The sequence below is a fragment of the Radiomyces spectabilis genome, assembly GCF_025331425.1.
Source record: "Radiomyces spectabilis strain NRRL 2753 chromosome Unknown BYT42scaffold_1, whole genome shotgun sequence".
NCBI classification, from domain to species: domain Eukaryota; kingdom Fungi; phylum Mucoromycota; class Mucoromycetes; order Mucorales; family Radiomycetaceae; genus Radiomyces; species Radiomyces spectabilis.
Genome location: NW_026251926.1, coordinates 1,350,265 through 1,366,462, shown reverse-complemented (window position 1 = coordinate 1,366,462; position 16,198 = coordinate 1,350,265). Strand labels below are relative to the sequence as shown.

The 16,198-nt window shown below is 43.9% G+C and overlaps 7 protein-coding genes across 7 annotated transcripts; 6 read left to right on the top strand and 1 right to left on the bottom strand.

Annotated features, from left to right (window-relative positions):
* Window positions 1-30: 30 nt before the first annotated feature.
* BYT42DRAFT_552166 (Dynamin central region-domain-containing protein) lies at window positions 31-3,174 on the top strand. The gene is made up of 12 exons (XM_051566349.1): window positions 31-556; window positions 648-657; window positions 732-801; window positions 882-964; window positions 1,058-1,317; window positions 1,376-1,504; window positions 1,564-1,655; window positions 1,714-1,981; window positions 2,054-2,281; window positions 2,366-2,641; window positions 2,697-2,763; window positions 2,836-3,174. Exons 1-12 carry the CDS (start codon window positions 134-136, stop codon window positions 3,087-3,089), a joined length of 2,160 nt encoding a protein of 719 aa, XP_051428294.1. The 5' UTR covers window positions 31-133; the 3' UTR covers window positions 3,090-3,174.
* Window positions 3,175-3,307: 133 nt separating this feature from the next.
* BYT42DRAFT_609530 (porphobilinogen deaminase) lies at window positions 3,308-4,476 on the top strand (the record flags this gene model as incomplete). Its single annotated transcript, XM_051571275.1, has 3 exons — window positions 3,308-3,769; window positions 3,867-3,877; window positions 3,957-4,476. 3 exons carry the CDS (start codon window positions 3,308-3,310, stop codon window positions 4,474-4,476), a joined length of 993 nt encoding a protein of 330 aa, XP_051428293.1.
* A 284-nt stretch (window positions 4,477-4,760) lies between these two features.
* Window positions 4,761-5,948, bottom strand: BYT42DRAFT_609529 (pre-RNA processing PIH1/Nop17-domain-containing protein; the record flags this gene model as incomplete). The annotated part of the gene is made up of 4 exons (XM_051571274.1): window positions 4,761-4,976; window positions 5,035-5,219; window positions 5,284-5,427; window positions 5,519-5,948. The coding sequence occupies 4 exons, from the start codon at window positions 5,946-5,948 to the stop codon at window positions 4,761-4,763; spliced, it is 975 nt and encodes a 324-aa protein (XP_051428292.1).
* A 181-nt stretch (window positions 5,949-6,129) lies between these two features.
* On the top strand, window positions 6,130-7,251 carry BYT42DRAFT_609528 (uncharacterized protein; the record flags this gene model as incomplete). The annotated part of the gene is made up of 5 exons (XM_051571273.1): window positions 6,130-6,180; window positions 6,271-6,432; window positions 6,560-6,653; window positions 6,721-6,943; window positions 7,020-7,251. 5 exons carry the CDS (start codon window positions 6,130-6,132, stop codon window positions 7,249-7,251), a joined length of 762 nt encoding a protein of 253 aa, XP_051428291.1.
* Window positions 7,252-7,364: 113 nt separating this feature from the next.
* BYT42DRAFT_596466 (tRNA wybutosine-synthesizing protein) lies at window positions 7,365-8,404 on the top strand. The gene is made up of 2 exons (XM_051570934.1): window positions 7,365-7,824; window positions 7,896-8,404. Exons 1-2 carry the CDS (start codon window positions 7,399-7,401, stop codon window positions 8,334-8,336), a joined length of 867 nt encoding a protein of 288 aa, XP_051428290.1. The 5' UTR covers window positions 7,365-7,398; the 3' UTR covers window positions 8,337-8,404.
* Window positions 8,405-12,111: 3,707 nt separating this feature from the next.
* BYT42DRAFT_552161 (glycoside hydrolase) lies at window positions 12,112-13,916 on the top strand. The gene is made up of 7 exons (XM_051566348.1): window positions 12,112-12,230; window positions 12,300-12,320; window positions 12,376-12,568; window positions 12,624-12,715; window positions 12,783-13,052; window positions 13,114-13,251; window positions 13,307-13,916. Exons 1-7 carry the CDS (start codon window positions 12,149-12,151, stop codon window positions 13,729-13,731), a joined length of 1,221 nt encoding a protein of 406 aa, XP_051428289.1. The 5' UTR covers window positions 12,112-12,148; the 3' UTR covers window positions 13,732-13,916.
* Window positions 13,917-14,266: 350 nt separating this feature from the next.
* On the top strand, window positions 14,267-16,192 carry BYT42DRAFT_609524 (origin recognition complex subunit 5 C-terminus-domain-containing protein; the record flags this gene model as incomplete). The annotated part of the gene is made up of 7 exons (XM_051571272.1): window positions 14,267-14,359; window positions 14,426-14,734; window positions 14,799-14,873; window positions 14,948-15,371; window positions 15,447-15,623; window positions 15,688-15,968; window positions 16,034-16,192. The coding sequence occupies 7 exons, from the start codon at window positions 14,267-14,269 to the stop codon at window positions 16,190-16,192; spliced, it is 1,518 nt and encodes a 505-aa protein (XP_051428288.1).
* Window positions 16,193-16,198: the final 6 nt, after the last annotated feature.

The window sequence follows — 16,198 nt, the reverse complement described above, 5'->3', positions numbered from 1 at the left end:
TGGAGATGGATATTTCACGTCATCATTGCGAGTCGGACATTGAAGCCCGGTTCCTGAACGACAAGCGGCTGACCTTGTCCATTTATCTCATTTTGCTGCAAAAGCTGATTCGCGTGTTGTTTTCGTTGCCGACATGAATGATTTGATCGAATTGACGAACAAGGTCCAAACGGTCCTGTCGTCCATTAGCTCGCACGAAACACTGGACCTACCCCAAATCGTCGTGGTTGGATCCCAATCGTCGGGCAAGTCGTCGGTTCTCGAGACTATTGTGCAGCGGGACTTTTTGCCTCGTGGCAGTGGTATCATTACTCGACGTCCCTTGATTCTCCAGTTGATAACGCTGCCGCAACCCACGGCTCTCGAATACGGCGAGTTCCTTCATCTGAAGGAAAAGAAATTCTACGACTTCTCCGACATTCGGCACGAAATTGAGCGAGAAACCACCCGTTTAGCGGGCGAAAATAAGGGCATCTCTCGCATGCCTATCCACTTGCGCATTTATTCACCAAAAGTGCTCACACTGACGCTGGTGGATCTCCCAGGATTGACCAAGGTAAGTTGGCATGGTTTCCATTGGTGCACATTCCGACCGAGTCCCAACTCACTTTGAACGGTTGCCTTTTTTTTTCCCTCGGTTGCTATAGATTCCTATCGGTAGGGTGCTGGCGTTGCGAGTTGTTTTGTGCAAATGAATAACGGAGATTTGTTGAATCCTCATTGTTCAATAGGTGATCAGCCCAGTGACATTGAAAAGCAGATCCGCAGTCTTGTCATGGATTACATTTCCAATCCCAACAGGTTCGTAAAGCGGCGGGGCTGAACCCGTTTCTTGTTAATACCGGGATATTAATTGGCGTTTTTTTTGGCTTGGAAAAAAGTATCATTTTGGCGGTGACTCCTGCGAACAACGACATGGCGAACTCCGAGAGCATCAAGTTGGCGCGCCAAGTGGACCCCGAAGGTACAATGTCCCAAAAATTTTCATGTCACCGATCGCCTGTCGCATCCCTATCCTTCATTATGCATTTTGTTTTCTTACAAATTTTCTATTCAGGTAAACGCACGGTGGGCGTGCTTACGAAATTGGATTTGATGGATGCCGGAACCAATGCGCTGGATGTTCTCACCGGTCGCGCTTACCCTCTAAAGTTGGGCTTCATTGGTGTGGTGAACCGCAGCCAACAAGATATTCTTACAAATAAAGCCATGGTGGATGCAATCAAGGCCGAAAACGATTTCTTTCTACAGCACCCATCTTACCGAAATATCGCCCATCGCTGCGGCACCAAATACCTCAGCAGGCAGCTCAATGCTGTAAGTGATATAACTCACATCACATGGGACGAGGATACTGATTAATGATGAATCAAAGATTCTGCTTGCACACATCAAAGAAAAGTTACCCGAGTTGCGAACCAAACTCAGTGGTTTAATCAGCCAAACACAAAAGGAGCTAGCACAATACGGCGACCCCACCTTTACCACTGGAGCAGTCCATCGAGTATGATCATTTTTTAGGAAAAAAAGATATTCTCTCTAACTTGCGGCGGATATTTTTAGGGCTCTCTTGTTTTACGGTTATTAACAAAGTTTGCCAATGATTTTGTGGCGGCTATTGATGGTACATCGGCCGAGATGTCTACCAAAGAACTGTAAGTACATTTTACAATGGAGTAACATCATGTCGCTGTTTACTCACGATTCCAATAGATGCGGTGGTGCACGAATCTATTTTATTTTTAACAACGTATTCGGTAATGCGTTGGATGCTATCCCTCCGTGTGCCAACCTCAACAACAACGACATCCGTACTGCCATTCGCAATTCCACCGGACCCCGTCCATCCCTTTTTGTTCCTGAACTCGCGTTTGATCTGTTAGTAAGACCACAGATCAAATTATTAGAAGCACCCAGTTTGCGATGTGTTGAACTCGTGTACGAAGAACTGATGAAAATTTGCCACAACTCGGAGAATAAGGTGCGTAAGCTAATATGGGTGTTGAGTTGAGTAAAGAAGTTCAGCGAGACTGAAGTGAGTCTCTGTTGGTAGGAATTGATGCGATACCCAAAGCTTCAAACGAAATTGGTTGAGGTGGTTTCCGAGTTATTGAGAGAAAGACTCGGGCCGACTTCTACCTACGTTGAGAGTCTGATTGCCATTGAACGCGCCTACATCAATACCAACCATCCGGATTTCTTAGGCGCAGCAGGTGCCATGGCAAGTCTCGAAACCGAATCCAAGAAAAAGAAGAAGATCGATAAGCGGCGGGTAAGCTTCGTGCGTAATAACAACCAGCCTTTTTATGAATGAGGTCGGGACATTGACAGCTACTTTTTTTTTCATTTTGTTGCCAACTCAAAGCCGCGTGTATCGCCACCATCGAGCGTGATCAGTGCAAGCAGTCGAGCCGATGAAGAAGGATCGATGGGTATGCCCAATGGAGTAATTCACAGGGATCCTAACGCCGATCCTTCCTCGATGCCCAAAGACTCGTTTTTAACCTACTTCTTCGGAGGAGCGCACAAGAACGAGCGTCCTGCGTTGGGATCTCAGGAAATGATGAATAGTTCACAATATGCACCACCTTTCTCTGTGAACAGCGTCATGGAAACTGAATTGGAGCGTAAACTTGAACAGGTACATTTCAGTTTCGCATCTTTTGAAAGAGTAGAGAAGTAACCAAGAGATACAGGCATCATTGAACAACGACGGTCACATTGCGCAGTCGGATCGGGAAGGGTTAGAAGCACAATTAATTCGTAAGTCCATTTTGAGCTTCTTTTTAATCTTCGTCATTTTCGTTGATGCTTATACTTCTTCACGATGTACAGGCACTTTGATTACCAGTTACTTCAACATTGTACGAAAAAATATTCAAGACTTGGTGCCCAAGGCGGTCATGCATCTTTTGGTCAACTACTCCCGCGAGGCAGTTCAAAACCGTCTCGTGGCTACATTATATAAGGAAGAGCTCTTTAATGAGTTGCTTCAAGAAGATGAAGCTATGGCTTCGGAACGTGAGAAATGCAAATCCTTGCTAGAAGTATACAAACAAGCATTTGAGATTATCAACAACGCGCTGTAGAACATGTCCCAATCCAAATACACTATTATACATATTTTTTTCTATCTCTCTGCATCAGCATCTTTTTTTTCTTATTGTTTTTTTCATTTGTCATAAGCGAAAAGAGGATTGGGCATCGGGATCTGAATTTAGTGGATATTTTTTTTTGTGCAGTCGCCCATGTGGGATCGCTGAAGCTGGTTCTTTTTTACTTTTCAGGTTCTGACTGTTCTTTCGCCATGGCGTCCGACGACAAGAAGGTGTATACTATTGGTAGCCGAAAATCGCAGTTGGCTCTTGTGCAGACCCACATTGTCCGTGATACATTGCAAAGTCTGTATCCTGAATATGAATTCAAAGTGGAAGCCATGTCCACCACCGGCGACCGTATCCTTGACGTTGCATTGAGCAAAATCGGTGAGAAGGCATTGTTCACAAAGGAACTGGAAGTGGCATTGGAAGACGGACGAGTGGATTTCGTTGTTCACAGCTTGAAAGATCTTCCTACCACCTTGCCTCCTGGCATGTTTTTGGGCGCAGTCACCGAAAGAGAAGATCCCAACGATGCCCTCGTATTATCACCCAAGTGGAAAGGCTATTCTTTGGCTAGCTTGCCTGTAGGAGCCGTCATTGGTACAAGCAGTTTGCGTCGCGTAGCTCAGTTGAAACGTCGATACCCGTCCTTGGTATTCAAAGATGTGGTAAGTGGTTGTTCCCTACTTTTTGCCCGGTAGTCATCCAAGACGAACCTACGGATCTAATATGTATTTTATTTCATATGACGCGGTGAAATCTTAGCGTGGCAACTTGTAAGTATCATCTTTGCTAAAAAAAAAAAAAATAAGTCACTGATGAAAAGGGATCTCATATTTTTTGTCTGATTGTTAGAAATACACGATTATCGAAATTGGACGATCCCAATGGAGACTATGCGGGTATCATCTTGGCAGTAGCAGGATTGGTTCGATTGGGTCACGCAGACCGCATTTCTCAAATTTTACCACCCAACGATTCGTTGCACGCCGTCTCGCAGGGCGCTCTTGGCATTGAATGCCGTGAGAATGATATGCACTGTCGCCGATTGTTGGAGAAACTGAGCCACGATGCCACACGTATTCGATGCGTCAGCGAACGAGCGCTCATGCGTGCCCTTGAAGGCGGTTGCAGCGTTCCTATTGGCGTAAACACATTATTAAAAGAGGACAGTTTAAGCCTCCGAGGTCTGGTTGCTAGCGTGGACGGTCAAACGGTGGTGGAACATGAAGAAGCAATATCCTTTACCGATGCCAATGACGTGGAAGCCAAAGTGCAACTGGCTGAAAAGCTTGGAAATACCGTAGCTCAAAAGCTGCTCGACATGGGGGCCGGAGCTATTCTCCAGGAAATTCATCAGAAAACAGCTTTATAAACTATACTATTAAAATGATGACTTTCCACCTGAATATTATTCTTAGCTTGATGCAAACAGTGATTGTTGTTTTTTCCATGAAGGGATATGCGGTTTCCGGCACCTATTTTCAATTCAGTGAGTATTGCTATAGTGTAACGGTATTTGATATTGTCATGGTTGCTGTGCAAAAGAACCTTCAGTCTATCGCTTCTCAGTGTAAGAAATGGAAGTCAATACAGTGATGCGAAAAATGATTGTAAAATTAAATGTAGTATGGTACATATGCGAGAATGCTCTATCAATTACAGGTATTGTCTTCTTGTTTCAGAGCCAGCGTTGGCAGAGCCGTTTTGGATACTCAAACAAACGACGAGATCGCGACTCTTTTTATAAAACTGAGCCGTGTTCTCCGCGGCATTGATGTCTATATCCCTTGGCAGAGGGATATGGGACGCAACACCGTTGACGGAAATGATCAACTGCTTGGTTTCCATATCCAGTCTCCAGTCGGAAGAGTTCTATAGCAGTTATGTGAGCGATTGTCATCTTTAGGAACTTTCTGGGTATGATACGTACAAGATTCGGCATTGGAACGACAACAAGGATGTGTTTTCCCTGCACCGACACCGTCGGTGTGCATTTCCACTGCGTGCTAGCCGCATCTGTGCTCTGACGTACAGCAGTCATCAATGATGGCTTGGGTAGTCGGACAATACGTTTAGGAATGGTTCCCTTGGAACTCATCTTTGGCATGGTAAACTCTGGAAAGCGGGATCACATGTTAGCGTGCATTATCATAGTACCCTTTTGCATGAAAGAACCAACCTCGACTCAGAGAAATGTGTTCATTTTCCTCCACATATTCCATGGCCAGCTCCATAATGTATAATCTAAAATCAAGATCGCGTTCGGAACGAAGGTAAGGCTGAGTATGGATACAGGCATCCATGATGAGGCATACTTTATCAGCTACACATTCACGCAAAAAAAAAAAAAAAAAAAAAAAAAAAATTGGTTGGTCAATTTTTCATTCGCATGAAACACGGTTCCTTCTTTTTACCAGTCGTTTTCTCAAATCTCGGTTCCCCCATACTCAAGGGTACTCTGTATTTGGCATCGGGTTCAGCATTCAATGCCTTCTGGATCTCGGCTTCGGTAGCCAAAGTCGGTTCCGGAATGGCAGCGGCATGGCAGATGTTGATGTACACAGTGGTGCCTACTTTATGTTTTTCATTGTTGGACGCTACGGTACTGGTCCGGCAAACGTAACCGGGAATAGGTTGCACGGTAACATTGTTGAAATCGTCCTTGGTAGCCTGCTTCAAAAATGTCGAAGCGAGACGATTCAAAGCGGCAGGATCGTTTGACACTTCAGCCGCTACTTTATCCAAAAAAGCAGCTTGTTCTTCGGCGGATAAATTGTCAAACTGCGGTTTAGGTTTAGATAACAGAAAAGGGTTCTCGTCTTCAATCAATTCTAAAGTCGGCATGGCAATGGACGATTCGCGATGAGAGAGAAAAAAAATAATACGCTTTCCAAGCAAATGATGAAGTTTTCACATGTGACCGCCCCAATGGAATGATCCGATGAAATCGCGGGGTACGAACACAGAAAATTGCCGAGAAAGGTGCATGCAGCATGGTGCAGCTTTGCTTTATCTCCTTTTCCTGATGACATCCACCGCACCGTCATTGCAAGACCGATTGGCGGTGCTTATCAAGGTGAGCATCATGGGAGCAGGTCCAGCCATCCAACGATGACCAAACTCACACTCGGAATTTCGTTTTATTTTTTATGATGTCTTTTTCTAGCACCCGCAGTTTTACTGGTGGTGCGGTCATGTATGCGTTGTGTGCAATGCCATGCTGTACTTCATGTCCGTCATGTCATTGAATGCCAATGCTACCTATTACAAACGCGCCTATCTGGGTGCCCTGATATCTTACGCTGTAGTGGTTTGGAACTCGGTGAGAGTAAATGTCAACCATTGACCTTCGGTCCACGTTGACTTGTCTCCAGTATTTGGATACCAGGAGACAATCGTCCGTGCACCTTGTATATTGACATCAGTATTCACCGGAAAGCATACGTATATTGTAGGCTCCCAAGCGATGGTCCATGGACATTTTCCGTAATGAAAATACCCAGTACCTGGCATTGGCCTTTTACTGGTATGCTTACCATCCTATTACAGGTAAATCGTTTGAATCAATTGAAAATCATGCCTGCATATGCTGACGCACCAGTTTTGATTACATTAGTGACCTTGATCCCATTTTCTATTTTTTCAATATTCCACACTTTTGCGTACATTCGTTCGACGATAATCCCTGTCTTTTTCCCCGCTACCAATCGTTCCACGATCAACAAGACATGTCAGGCTATCAAGCAACTGACGGATGAATACCACGAAGGGGCAATGCAGCTGGCTGCGTATATAGAAGTGGTGGGTATCATGGGCCGACTTATCGTAGGTGTCGCGTTGTAAGTATCACCATCAGTGCATGAGATCAAAAACCACGTTCAATGAACTGACGGTCTATTTCCTTGTGGTATTTAGGTTTCAGACATCCATTTTGGCACTCATTATTTTTGGTCATTTTCTACGTTTACGATACTTTTTATCCCCTTATACCCGAGAAGCCATGCATGCAGCGGCCACTCATCTGGATGAATGGCTTCTGCCGCCCACCGCCGATGCCCGAATTCCAAGCTTTATATCGAAAATTTATTGCAATATCAAAGGTGTCATTGTCAGATATGGTAGTGTCACCACCGAGCATGAAGAATAGGTAGAAAAAGAGCGTCACATTTCTTTTGCCCACCTGCAATTTCGCTGGTTTCCATCTCAACCCGCATACAAAAAAAAAAAAAAAAAAAAAAAAAAAATTACACTTGTTTGGTTGTCGTCGTTATTTCTTCTTTTCGAATTGATTATTATGGCGGATACTTTTTTGACACGAAAGCAACACGTGGTGTCTTCACTTGTAGAAGCTCTTGATCCTAATCGACGGGACAAATCACCCAAAGGATTTGTGGATGCACCTATTCTTGATCTCATTCACATTATTAATGAACATCCCGACTACTATACGACAAGCAGTTGTTCTGGCCGCATTGCCATTTACTGTGAAGGATTGGAAAAAGCTGAGAGTGAAGATACGCTTGAAAAGACAACTAAAGGCGGTACTTGGTTATATGTTACCCATGATCCTGTCGACATACCGACCATGAATCGCGAACAACGAGACCAATGGGTTTTGAAGCTTCTTTTTGGTGATCAAATCGATCGTGTGAGTTTGGCCACTGAACGACCCGAGAATATTTTGCAGAAACAGCTTGTTTATTTCAAATTCGAACCCTTGGTAATTAATTCATTGACACTTGCTACATGATACATCATTCGCTCTAACAAAGAAAAATTTGCAAAATTTAGATCCTTCACGTAGAAGCTTCGCATCAGCATACGGCTATGCGTTTACTTGGCCTCGCATTTCAAGCCGGTTATCAGAACAGCGGTATTACACCTTCCCGATCTCGACAAATGCTCGCTATCCGGAGTACACATAAACTTGATACGCCCATTGCTTATGTCGACCCCATTACCCATCGGATCGTATGCTTAGTGGATCCAGATTACTTATACCTCCTCGTGACCATGTCCAACCAAAAGTTTATGCAAAATATGGACCGCATGAAATTATTTTTGGACATGATGAAGAAAGAAGTGGAATCAGCCAACATCATGCAGCATGTAGAAACCAAAGAGGAACGGCGCGAACGAAAACGACGAGAAGGCATGGCAAAACAACAAGCACTGCAAGCTCAAACCAGTAACGAAGTATCCGCCATGGATACCACCGATACTTCCTCCTAATCCACTAGAAAACATTTCATAGAAACTAAAAGCAAAAGCAAAAGTAGAGCAATACACAATAAAGACCAAGAATTTGTCTTGAAAACCAACAATACACTTTTTATTGTAGGTACCATGCAAAGAATAAGCAATACGCTTATTTGAGCTAAAAGTGAAAGTAAGTTAGTTGACCATGTCCAAACGAGGCCAGTGGTAATGAAAGAAATTACCTTCTTCTTGGGACGAAGCTGATTGGTGTGACCACACTTTCTCTTACGGCAGTTGGTGGCACGAGGGGGAAGACGAGCATAGCACTTGCGGCAAATCATCTTGTCGCAGTTGTACTTGGAAGCCAAAGCCTTCAAGGAAGGTTCAATGATACCACCACGAAGACGGAGGACCAAGTGAAGGGTGGATTCCTTTTGGATGTTGTAGTCGGACAAGGTGCGACCATCCTCGAGCTGCTTACCAGCGAAAATCAAACGTTGCTGATCCGGAGGAATACCTAATTCGTTTCGTCGATGAATAAAAAAAATTGGACAATGTCGCTGGATTGAGTGCTCAATGAACTCACCTTCCTTGTCTTGAATCTTTTGCTTGACATTATCAATGCTGTCAGAGCTATTCCAATATAATGTCATTCATGTTAGAAAAAGCTGGTCTCTGCTAGTTTTTAAAGCTTGTAGCGCATTTTGGCACATTAGAAGAACGGGCATTACCTTTCGACCTCAAGGGTGATGGTCTTGCCAGTCAGAGTCTTGACAAAGATTTGCATGGTGATACTATAATTTTTTGGAGCATATCGGTTAATATTGATGTCGTGACACGAGAGATGTATTCGATGGATGGATCGCTTAAATGGATGGGGGTGGATGGATGGTTTAGGGTCACAGATGCTCACCTTTTGCAAGACGAATGAGCAGAGAAGGATTCCTGGATTGCGCAGTGATCCCGACCCTTTCTGCTTATTCCGAAATTACATGTCGGTTATACAGAAACAAAATGTGCGGTGATTCAAAAATAGCCAACCCAAAAAAAAATTGAATTGATCGCCGGGTGGTTGCCTTCTTCGGAAAGCCCATGGAAAGCTGGCAAACGTTTCCGCAAGATATCCTGGGGTCATCATTATCCTTGTTTCATGACGCCTTGGATGGCCTTTAATATTGTAAAAAAAAAATCCTGTGCTTCTGCTGGCTTGTATGTTCGCGTCAAAGATTTCATTCATGGTCAAACCCCGGGGTCCACACCAGATCTAGTGTCTACTTTGGGCTACTATATCTTTTCATTTGGACCAGTAAAGCTCGTATACAATAACTCGTGATTGGATACCGTAACCTGTAAAAAAATGACTGTTTCAAGTTTTGTTGCATGTGCCTTGGAACTTGTATTCGTTACGACTTTTTGCAAACCTACTTTTACCAAAGAAGCTCCGACCCTAGATCTAGTGTCTATTCAAATACATAGTATTAGGCATCGAGGAACCATTGATGACTTCTTGCTTGAGTCTTTCTTCTTTCAGTTTTAAGCTCCGTTTCTGGTTTTTTGAAAGTATCATAAAACAATGAATTGTCCTCGCAGCATGTTTGAAGCCATTGTAGGCACAGTTTTCGCATGAAATAGGAATCGGTGTTTGTTTAAAATCCGTGAGACGTGAATACATGGTGAAGCAGAGAACACAAATGTACTGCCGGGTGAATAGTCAACTGTAGCCGTATAGTAACCAAATCTATACCTTTTCCGCATGATTGCAAAGGCTTTATTTAGATGCTGAATGGCTCGAGGACAGCAAGAGGTACATTAAGCAGCAATATCTCATACAGAATGAATGCCGACATGGAACCAAGGAGCGGTTGCACCATTAAACCGCGAAAAAGCGTATATCCAGCGAGTCACATCAGATTCTTCAATTCATGAACCTCTCAACCTCATTGATTTACATACAGAAGTCTACGAAAGGATACGGAAGTCTACGCAAGTATACGGATTCAGTTTCGGAATTCGTGGAGGAAGTTTTTCACCGGTCTATGAAGATTCTCGCGCGTGGCACAATCGATCGCAGTGGCGGCAATGCTGAATGGCGGCGCGTGAGTTCCCCCAAGTACTTCTTTGTGTTTCGGGCCGAAATGCCTTATTGAGGCAGTCCGAGCCGAAGACCAAGGAGTCCAGCAGCAGTTGCCTGAAACGTGGCTTTTGCTTTGTGCACGTTTATCGTTCGTCTTCATACGCCAGTTTTTCCGGTCAGAAAAGGAACCAATCCGTTTCACATCAAGCAACAACGCCGAACACCTCGGACTGTAGAAGTTTCGACCTTGAGGAAAACGAAGACGGATGCATAATGCGTGAATTTGGCCTTATATATTTTTAAAGGTCAAAGCTTTTGCTGACCGGCTAAAGTCCGTAGATTCATCCGGAATGATGCGGATCGGTACACATTCTTTTAACTCCGTGGACAGTGTCCGAAGCGAGCTGCTGTATTTTGCCCGGTTCAGACCCACTCCGTCGATCTGCCGGACGGGCAATGGCTGGTCTTGTTACATGCTGTTAATATGTCAAATTGGAAAACCGTAGGACAAAGCCGGTAAAACATAACGCTACTGCGAACGACCATCAGTCACCATCCAAATAGAGGGTGTGTCTGTTCAAAACAACAAGAAATGCATTCAGAGTAGCGAAAGAACAATTGGTAATGCCTGTATTTATTATGCCGTGAACCGCCTCCACGCTATCAGTGCAAGCAGGCAAACTTGTGCTTAAATTCTGCGGAGGAAGACATGGACGTGTTGACGTTGACAGGGAAATTGGTCATTTCACTGATAACTTCATCACAACCTTGGCAAAGAATATCGGTTGGGTCTTTAGCACCAGATCCGACAATATCAAATCCATTCACATGCTTCGGGAACTGCTTCCGTTGTCCAATTTTACAATAATAACTGATGTTGTGCTGCTGGTCATTACCACAACAAGTCATGCTCGGTGTTCCAACTTCTCCAATCCACAGTTTTACAATGAATGCATTCAAAATAATTTTTTATTCGATAAAACATACTATGTAGGAGCTAGTTGAAAGATATAAAAATCCACGTGCGGTAAACAATAAGCGGTTAGATCAAAATACGGTGGCGGACCTGCAGATAATAGCTTGCTTATTTTGGCGGATCGTTTAGACGAGTCAGGGCCCAAATATCTAATCACATGAATAGCTATTGGGAAACCATAACAACTGCATAACGCTTCATTGAGATTAACTTGAGACATTTGGAAGTTTCTGGGTTGACTTGGATTTACGCCGTGCGGAAATACTATCTGTTCCTTCCGGTGCCTTGGGCAATCTGTTCTCCTTATTTTACACACCGCCAAGTTTCCAATTATTTATGTAATATACCAAATAATCAGGGACGCGAGATCGCATGATTGAAGAAACCTTAACTTGATGCCCAATCATTCAACGCACCGCAATTCCGCGGATGCAATGACAACACCATGCGTCCTAGTTAATTACCTAAGAAGAGTAATTGCCGGTGAAGGGAATTTCATATGATGGATAATCATCACAACATGTACCTTCCACTGAGGTACAAAAAGATCAGGGAACGGGTCTTTGCAATTTGCGGGCAATTTGTATTGCGATTGCAGTTGCACATGACCTGACACAGCATAACGCGTTACATAATAGAGGCGAAAATCATGCATGACGAGAAAGGAAATACAATGAAGCGCAAATTTCGAGATTCTGGTCACCGACAAAGGTTATATAAACCTTTTAAGGGTCGACGACGAAAGATTCAACTTGTCCAGTTCATCTCTCAATCTCAAACGAGTCTGATTTAGCAATGAAGCTTGCCTTGGTATCGTTGTTCCTGAGTATTACCTGTACATTAGCTGACAAGGTGATTGTTGGCTACTTCCCAAACTGTAAGTGATGATCGAGTGCGATCGAGTGTGATCGATCTACAATGTACTCAACTCTATCTGTCATTACAGGGTTATATGCAAGATGGCCAGGTACAGTACTGACAAATCTGCGTCATGCAATGGCTGTCACTGATCCCTTTGACAGTTACCAATATTGATTTCTCCAAATACACGCACATCAACTATGCTTTTGCTATCATGATCAAGGGGGATACTCCCGAATGGACGGATGATTGGGCCGTATCTACTCAACTGCCTCAGCTTACCAAAGCTGCTCACGCAAAGAATGCAAAAGTGCTGATCTCCATTGGTGGTTGGTCCGGATGCTTAACCTTTAGGTAAGCACAGCAACCACTCGCTCCATGGATGTTATACTCAATGGTTCGATTTTAGTCCGATGGCTGCGGATGCTGGACGCCGTAAAAACTTTATTGATTGGAATATCAAGCAAATTGACACCTACGGCATTGATGGAATTGACATTGGTAAGATTGACATTCCGTGAATTTTCTGTACATCTTGTGCTCTAATATCTAAAATCTTGTAATTTAGATTGGGAATATCCTGGTCGCCAAGGAGCTGGTTGCAATGCTTTTGATCCTGCTAATGATGCCAAAAACCTTCTCACCTTGCTCCGAGAACTGAGAACTGCTCTGGATAGCAAGTATGGCTCAGGCAAGAAAGAACTTACTATTGCTGCCCATGTTCGTCCATTCGTCACTTCTTCGGGCTACATGTCCGACGTGTCGGAATATGCTAAAGTACTTGACCGTGTGAGCCTGATGACGTATGATATCAACGGTGCATGGAACACCACGACAGGTAAACTCGTCCGCATACTCCATTTCATCAACCGTCCTCTGAACTAGTTCTATTGTTTTAGGACCCAATGCTCCTTTCAACTTTGAAAATGGTTTTGGAGATGCTGACAGTTTTGTGTCTGCTATCGATGCATGGACCAAAGCCGGTATGCCAGCCAGCAAAATTGTACCCGGCGTCGCCTTTTACGGACGCTCAGCGAGTAAGTTATTCGAGGCAGACCATATAATATTATCATGATATTGATTATTGTGTAGCTGCTACTGTGGACATGACCAAAACCAAGTCTCAATATCAAGGCCAAGTCCCGGGTCAGCCACCCAAGGGTGATTCTTATGACGCTTACTGGCAAGATCCCTACTGTTCCAAAGATCCTGGCGGTCTTTCCGGTATCTGGCGCTACGCCAATCTGCGCTCGGAAGGCATTTTAACCAGCCCAACCACCGCCGCTTCCCCATGGGTGCGCACCTGGGACAATGTCACTCAAACCCCATGGTTATTCAATCCTACGAATAAGGTGTTTATTTCTTACGATGATCCCGTTTCCATGGCGGTCAAGGTCAACTATGCTCGATCCAAGAATCTCGGTGGTGTTATGGTCTGGTCCGTCGATGAAGATAACGGTGAACTCTTGGATGAAGTCATGAAAATCAAGTCGGATTCCAGTGATTGCAACTGTTAACAAGCAGCTTTGGAGAGTCATAACGCCATTGCTTGAGGCAGAAAGATTTTTTTTTGATACCAGTCATGGTTTTCCTATATTTGTAACACTATACTTTGAATGCAGAAACTGCAGTGAACAAAACATATCAATAAAATTTTGACGCCCAATTCATATTTATCGTTTGCTTGACGTTCATCCTCAACAGAGCAGTCAACAGATACGAGATTGCGCATTTCTAAGGGCCAAAATGTATACAGTACTTTTTTTTCCGTTGTTTGCTGTAGGCGACATGTAGCAATAAAGATTACAAAAATTTTATGCTGTTGGTGTTCTTGAGCCTTTTTTTTTCTATTGCTTTGATCTATTATCGATACTATACAGCAATGACTAGGAAGCACCCGGTAATGGCCAATGGCGTTGTCAAGGAAATATGTCCAATCAATCTCATCTCCGACACAGTGCATGAGAGACCAGTTGGGGGATGCTTCAAATTTTCAAGTCACGTCCTCTTTGCTTGCTACATCGCCACTCTTCAGCGCTGTTCTTTTCACCCATGAGCGATCAGCAGGACACTGAGAATGACCTGCAAACCCGATTTCCCGGGCGCGCCAAGCAAATCAATACGTTACTCTCACTGATAGGACAGGTACAACTCGCGCCATTGTTGTATTCAAACTTAAGTTGATCTAACGATCTATACCCGTGTTCCTAGCCCACCGATGCTGTTGTTCCTAGCATTTTCGTTTATGGCTGTCCCTCATCTGGTAAAACGAGCGTGGTTCGTGCCGTCCTTGAAAAAACGCTCAAGCGTACATCATGGGCATTTGTCAATTGTATTGAATGCCATTCGCCGCGCATGGTGTTTGAGCACGCCATGAACCAATGGTGCGATTGGACACCGTCTTGGAATAATCAGTTTACAGGCGTCTGCCGGATTGACAGTATTCATCAGTTCGTTCAGGTTATTCAGGAAGGCCACATGTACAAAGATCAAGACGATCAGCAAGAAACACGGTATTTGGTAAAGATCACAAGAATGTAAAGCTGTTGACATGGATGGCCACTCACTGGCGGATCAACTGTAGATCCTGGATCGGGCAGAACGTTTGCGTGATATGTCGTCTACTGTACTACCTGCGCTATTACGACTTTCGGAGTTGGTACGTTGAAGTGAATGCAAAGGATCATTGGGAATAGAATAGGTGCTCATGGATATAACGCGTGAAAAAACCAGGCACGACGAAATATTTGCGTGATTTTGATCAGCAGTATTGTATTTGAGAAATTCCGAATGAAAGGCGGTGTATATGAGCCTTTACTGATCCGATTCCCGGATTACACGAAAGAAGATACTTTACAGATTTTGGAGCTCGACTTTGCTGCTTCAGGACGTCGCATACCCATTCTCCGAGAAAAAGACATGGACGATTCATCGGACAGTGATAATGACAATAACGATGAAAATCCATCTTCCAGTACCAGCACATCGTTATCGCCGTCACCACAAGAATATCTGGAGCTGGATGTTGCCTTCTTCAGAGATTACGTGGATATCATTTATTCCGTCTTTAACCACAATTGTAAAGACCTGAATGAGATTCGCTACTTCGCAGCCTTACTGTTCCCCCTATATCTGAAGCCTATTCAGCAAGGACGAGGTAGAATGAAACACGCTTACAAAAACCTTGTTTGAATTGGTGATGTTAACCATGTTGCTTTCGTCGTCTTTTTAGCACAAAAACATGAGAAAGCCAAGCTCTTGAATTTAGCTCGACCCTATATTGCAGAAGCCAGTGAGAAACTGTATCTGCGCGAAATTTCAAGTGCGGAGTGGACGAAAGCTACTGAACAACTGGATACAAAAACAACCGCTACATCATTCCTGCAAAACTCACGAAATGGAAACAGAGGTAAACCGGATGAGAAAATCAATGCTCGATTCACGCTTTCTAAACGAATATCGTTGGTTGTTAGCCGATTTCGACTTGCCATACTACACCAAGTTTTTGTTACTAGCTTCTTACCTGGCCTCGTATAATCCTCCAAAGTTTGATGTTCGCTATTTTTCCAGAACAGCCGAAGAGCGACGGAAGAAAAAGGGCGGCGGGGTGCGTAAAGGCACTGTTGACAAGCTGGGAGGCAAAATGAGACAGCAATTACTGGGACCGAAGCCTTTTCCTGTAGAACGTATGCTGGCCATCTTTTACAGTATCATCGGAGAGACTCTGGAAGACAATATTGATATCCAATTACAGGTAAGCATGATGGTTGCATTTTTGTTTTTTCGCTCCCCCTGCTGATAAGGTGCGGTCATGATTAGATCACCAGCTTAACAACGTTACGATTACTGGTTCGATCGACTAAAATGGATCGCCTGGATGGAGCCAAATATCAGTGCAATGTCAGCTTTGAGTTTATTCGCTCGGTGGCTAAAAGTGTACGCTTCGAAATTGACAAGTATTTGTATGATTTTACGTAATAAGAC

What these genes read in the sequence shown, in the direction of transcription:
- BYT42DRAFT_552166 (XM_051566349.1), top strand. Translation starts at nt 134, where the DNA reads ATGAATGATTTGATCGAATTGACGAACAAGGTCCAAACGGTCCTGTCG. An exon ending in GCGCCAAGTGGACCCCGAAG is followed by an intron (nt 965 to 1,057) that starts GTACAATGTCCC and finishes TTTTCTATTCAG; the next exon opens with GTAAACGCACGGTGGGCGTG. An exon ending in TGGAGCGTAAACTTGAACAG is followed by an intron (nt 2,642 to 2,696) that starts GTACATTTCAGT and finishes CAAGAGATACAG; the next exon opens with GCATCATTGAACAACGACGG.
- BYT42DRAFT_552161 (XM_051566348.1), top strand. Translation starts at nt 12,149, where the DNA reads ATGAAGCTTGCCTTGGTATCGTTGTTCCTGAGTATTACCTGTACATTA. An exon ending in GTTATATGCAAGATGGCCAG is followed by an intron (nt 12,321 to 12,375) that starts GTACAGTACTGA and finishes TCCCTTTGACAG; the next exon opens with TTACCAATATTGATTTCTCC. An exon ending in CTTTTACGGACGCTCAGCGA is followed by an intron (nt 13,252 to 13,306) that starts GTAAGTTATTCG and finishes ATTATTGTGTAG; the next exon opens with CTGCTACTGTGGACATGACC.
- BYT42DRAFT_596466 (XM_051570934.1), top strand. Translation starts at nt 7,399, where the DNA reads ATGGCGGATACTTTTTTGACACGAAAGCAACACGTGGTGTCTTCACTT. An exon ending in ATTTCAAATTCGAACCCTTG is followed by an intron (nt 7,825 to 7,895) that starts GTAATTAATTCA and finishes TGCAAAATTTAG; the next exon opens with ATCCTTCACGTAGAAGCTTC.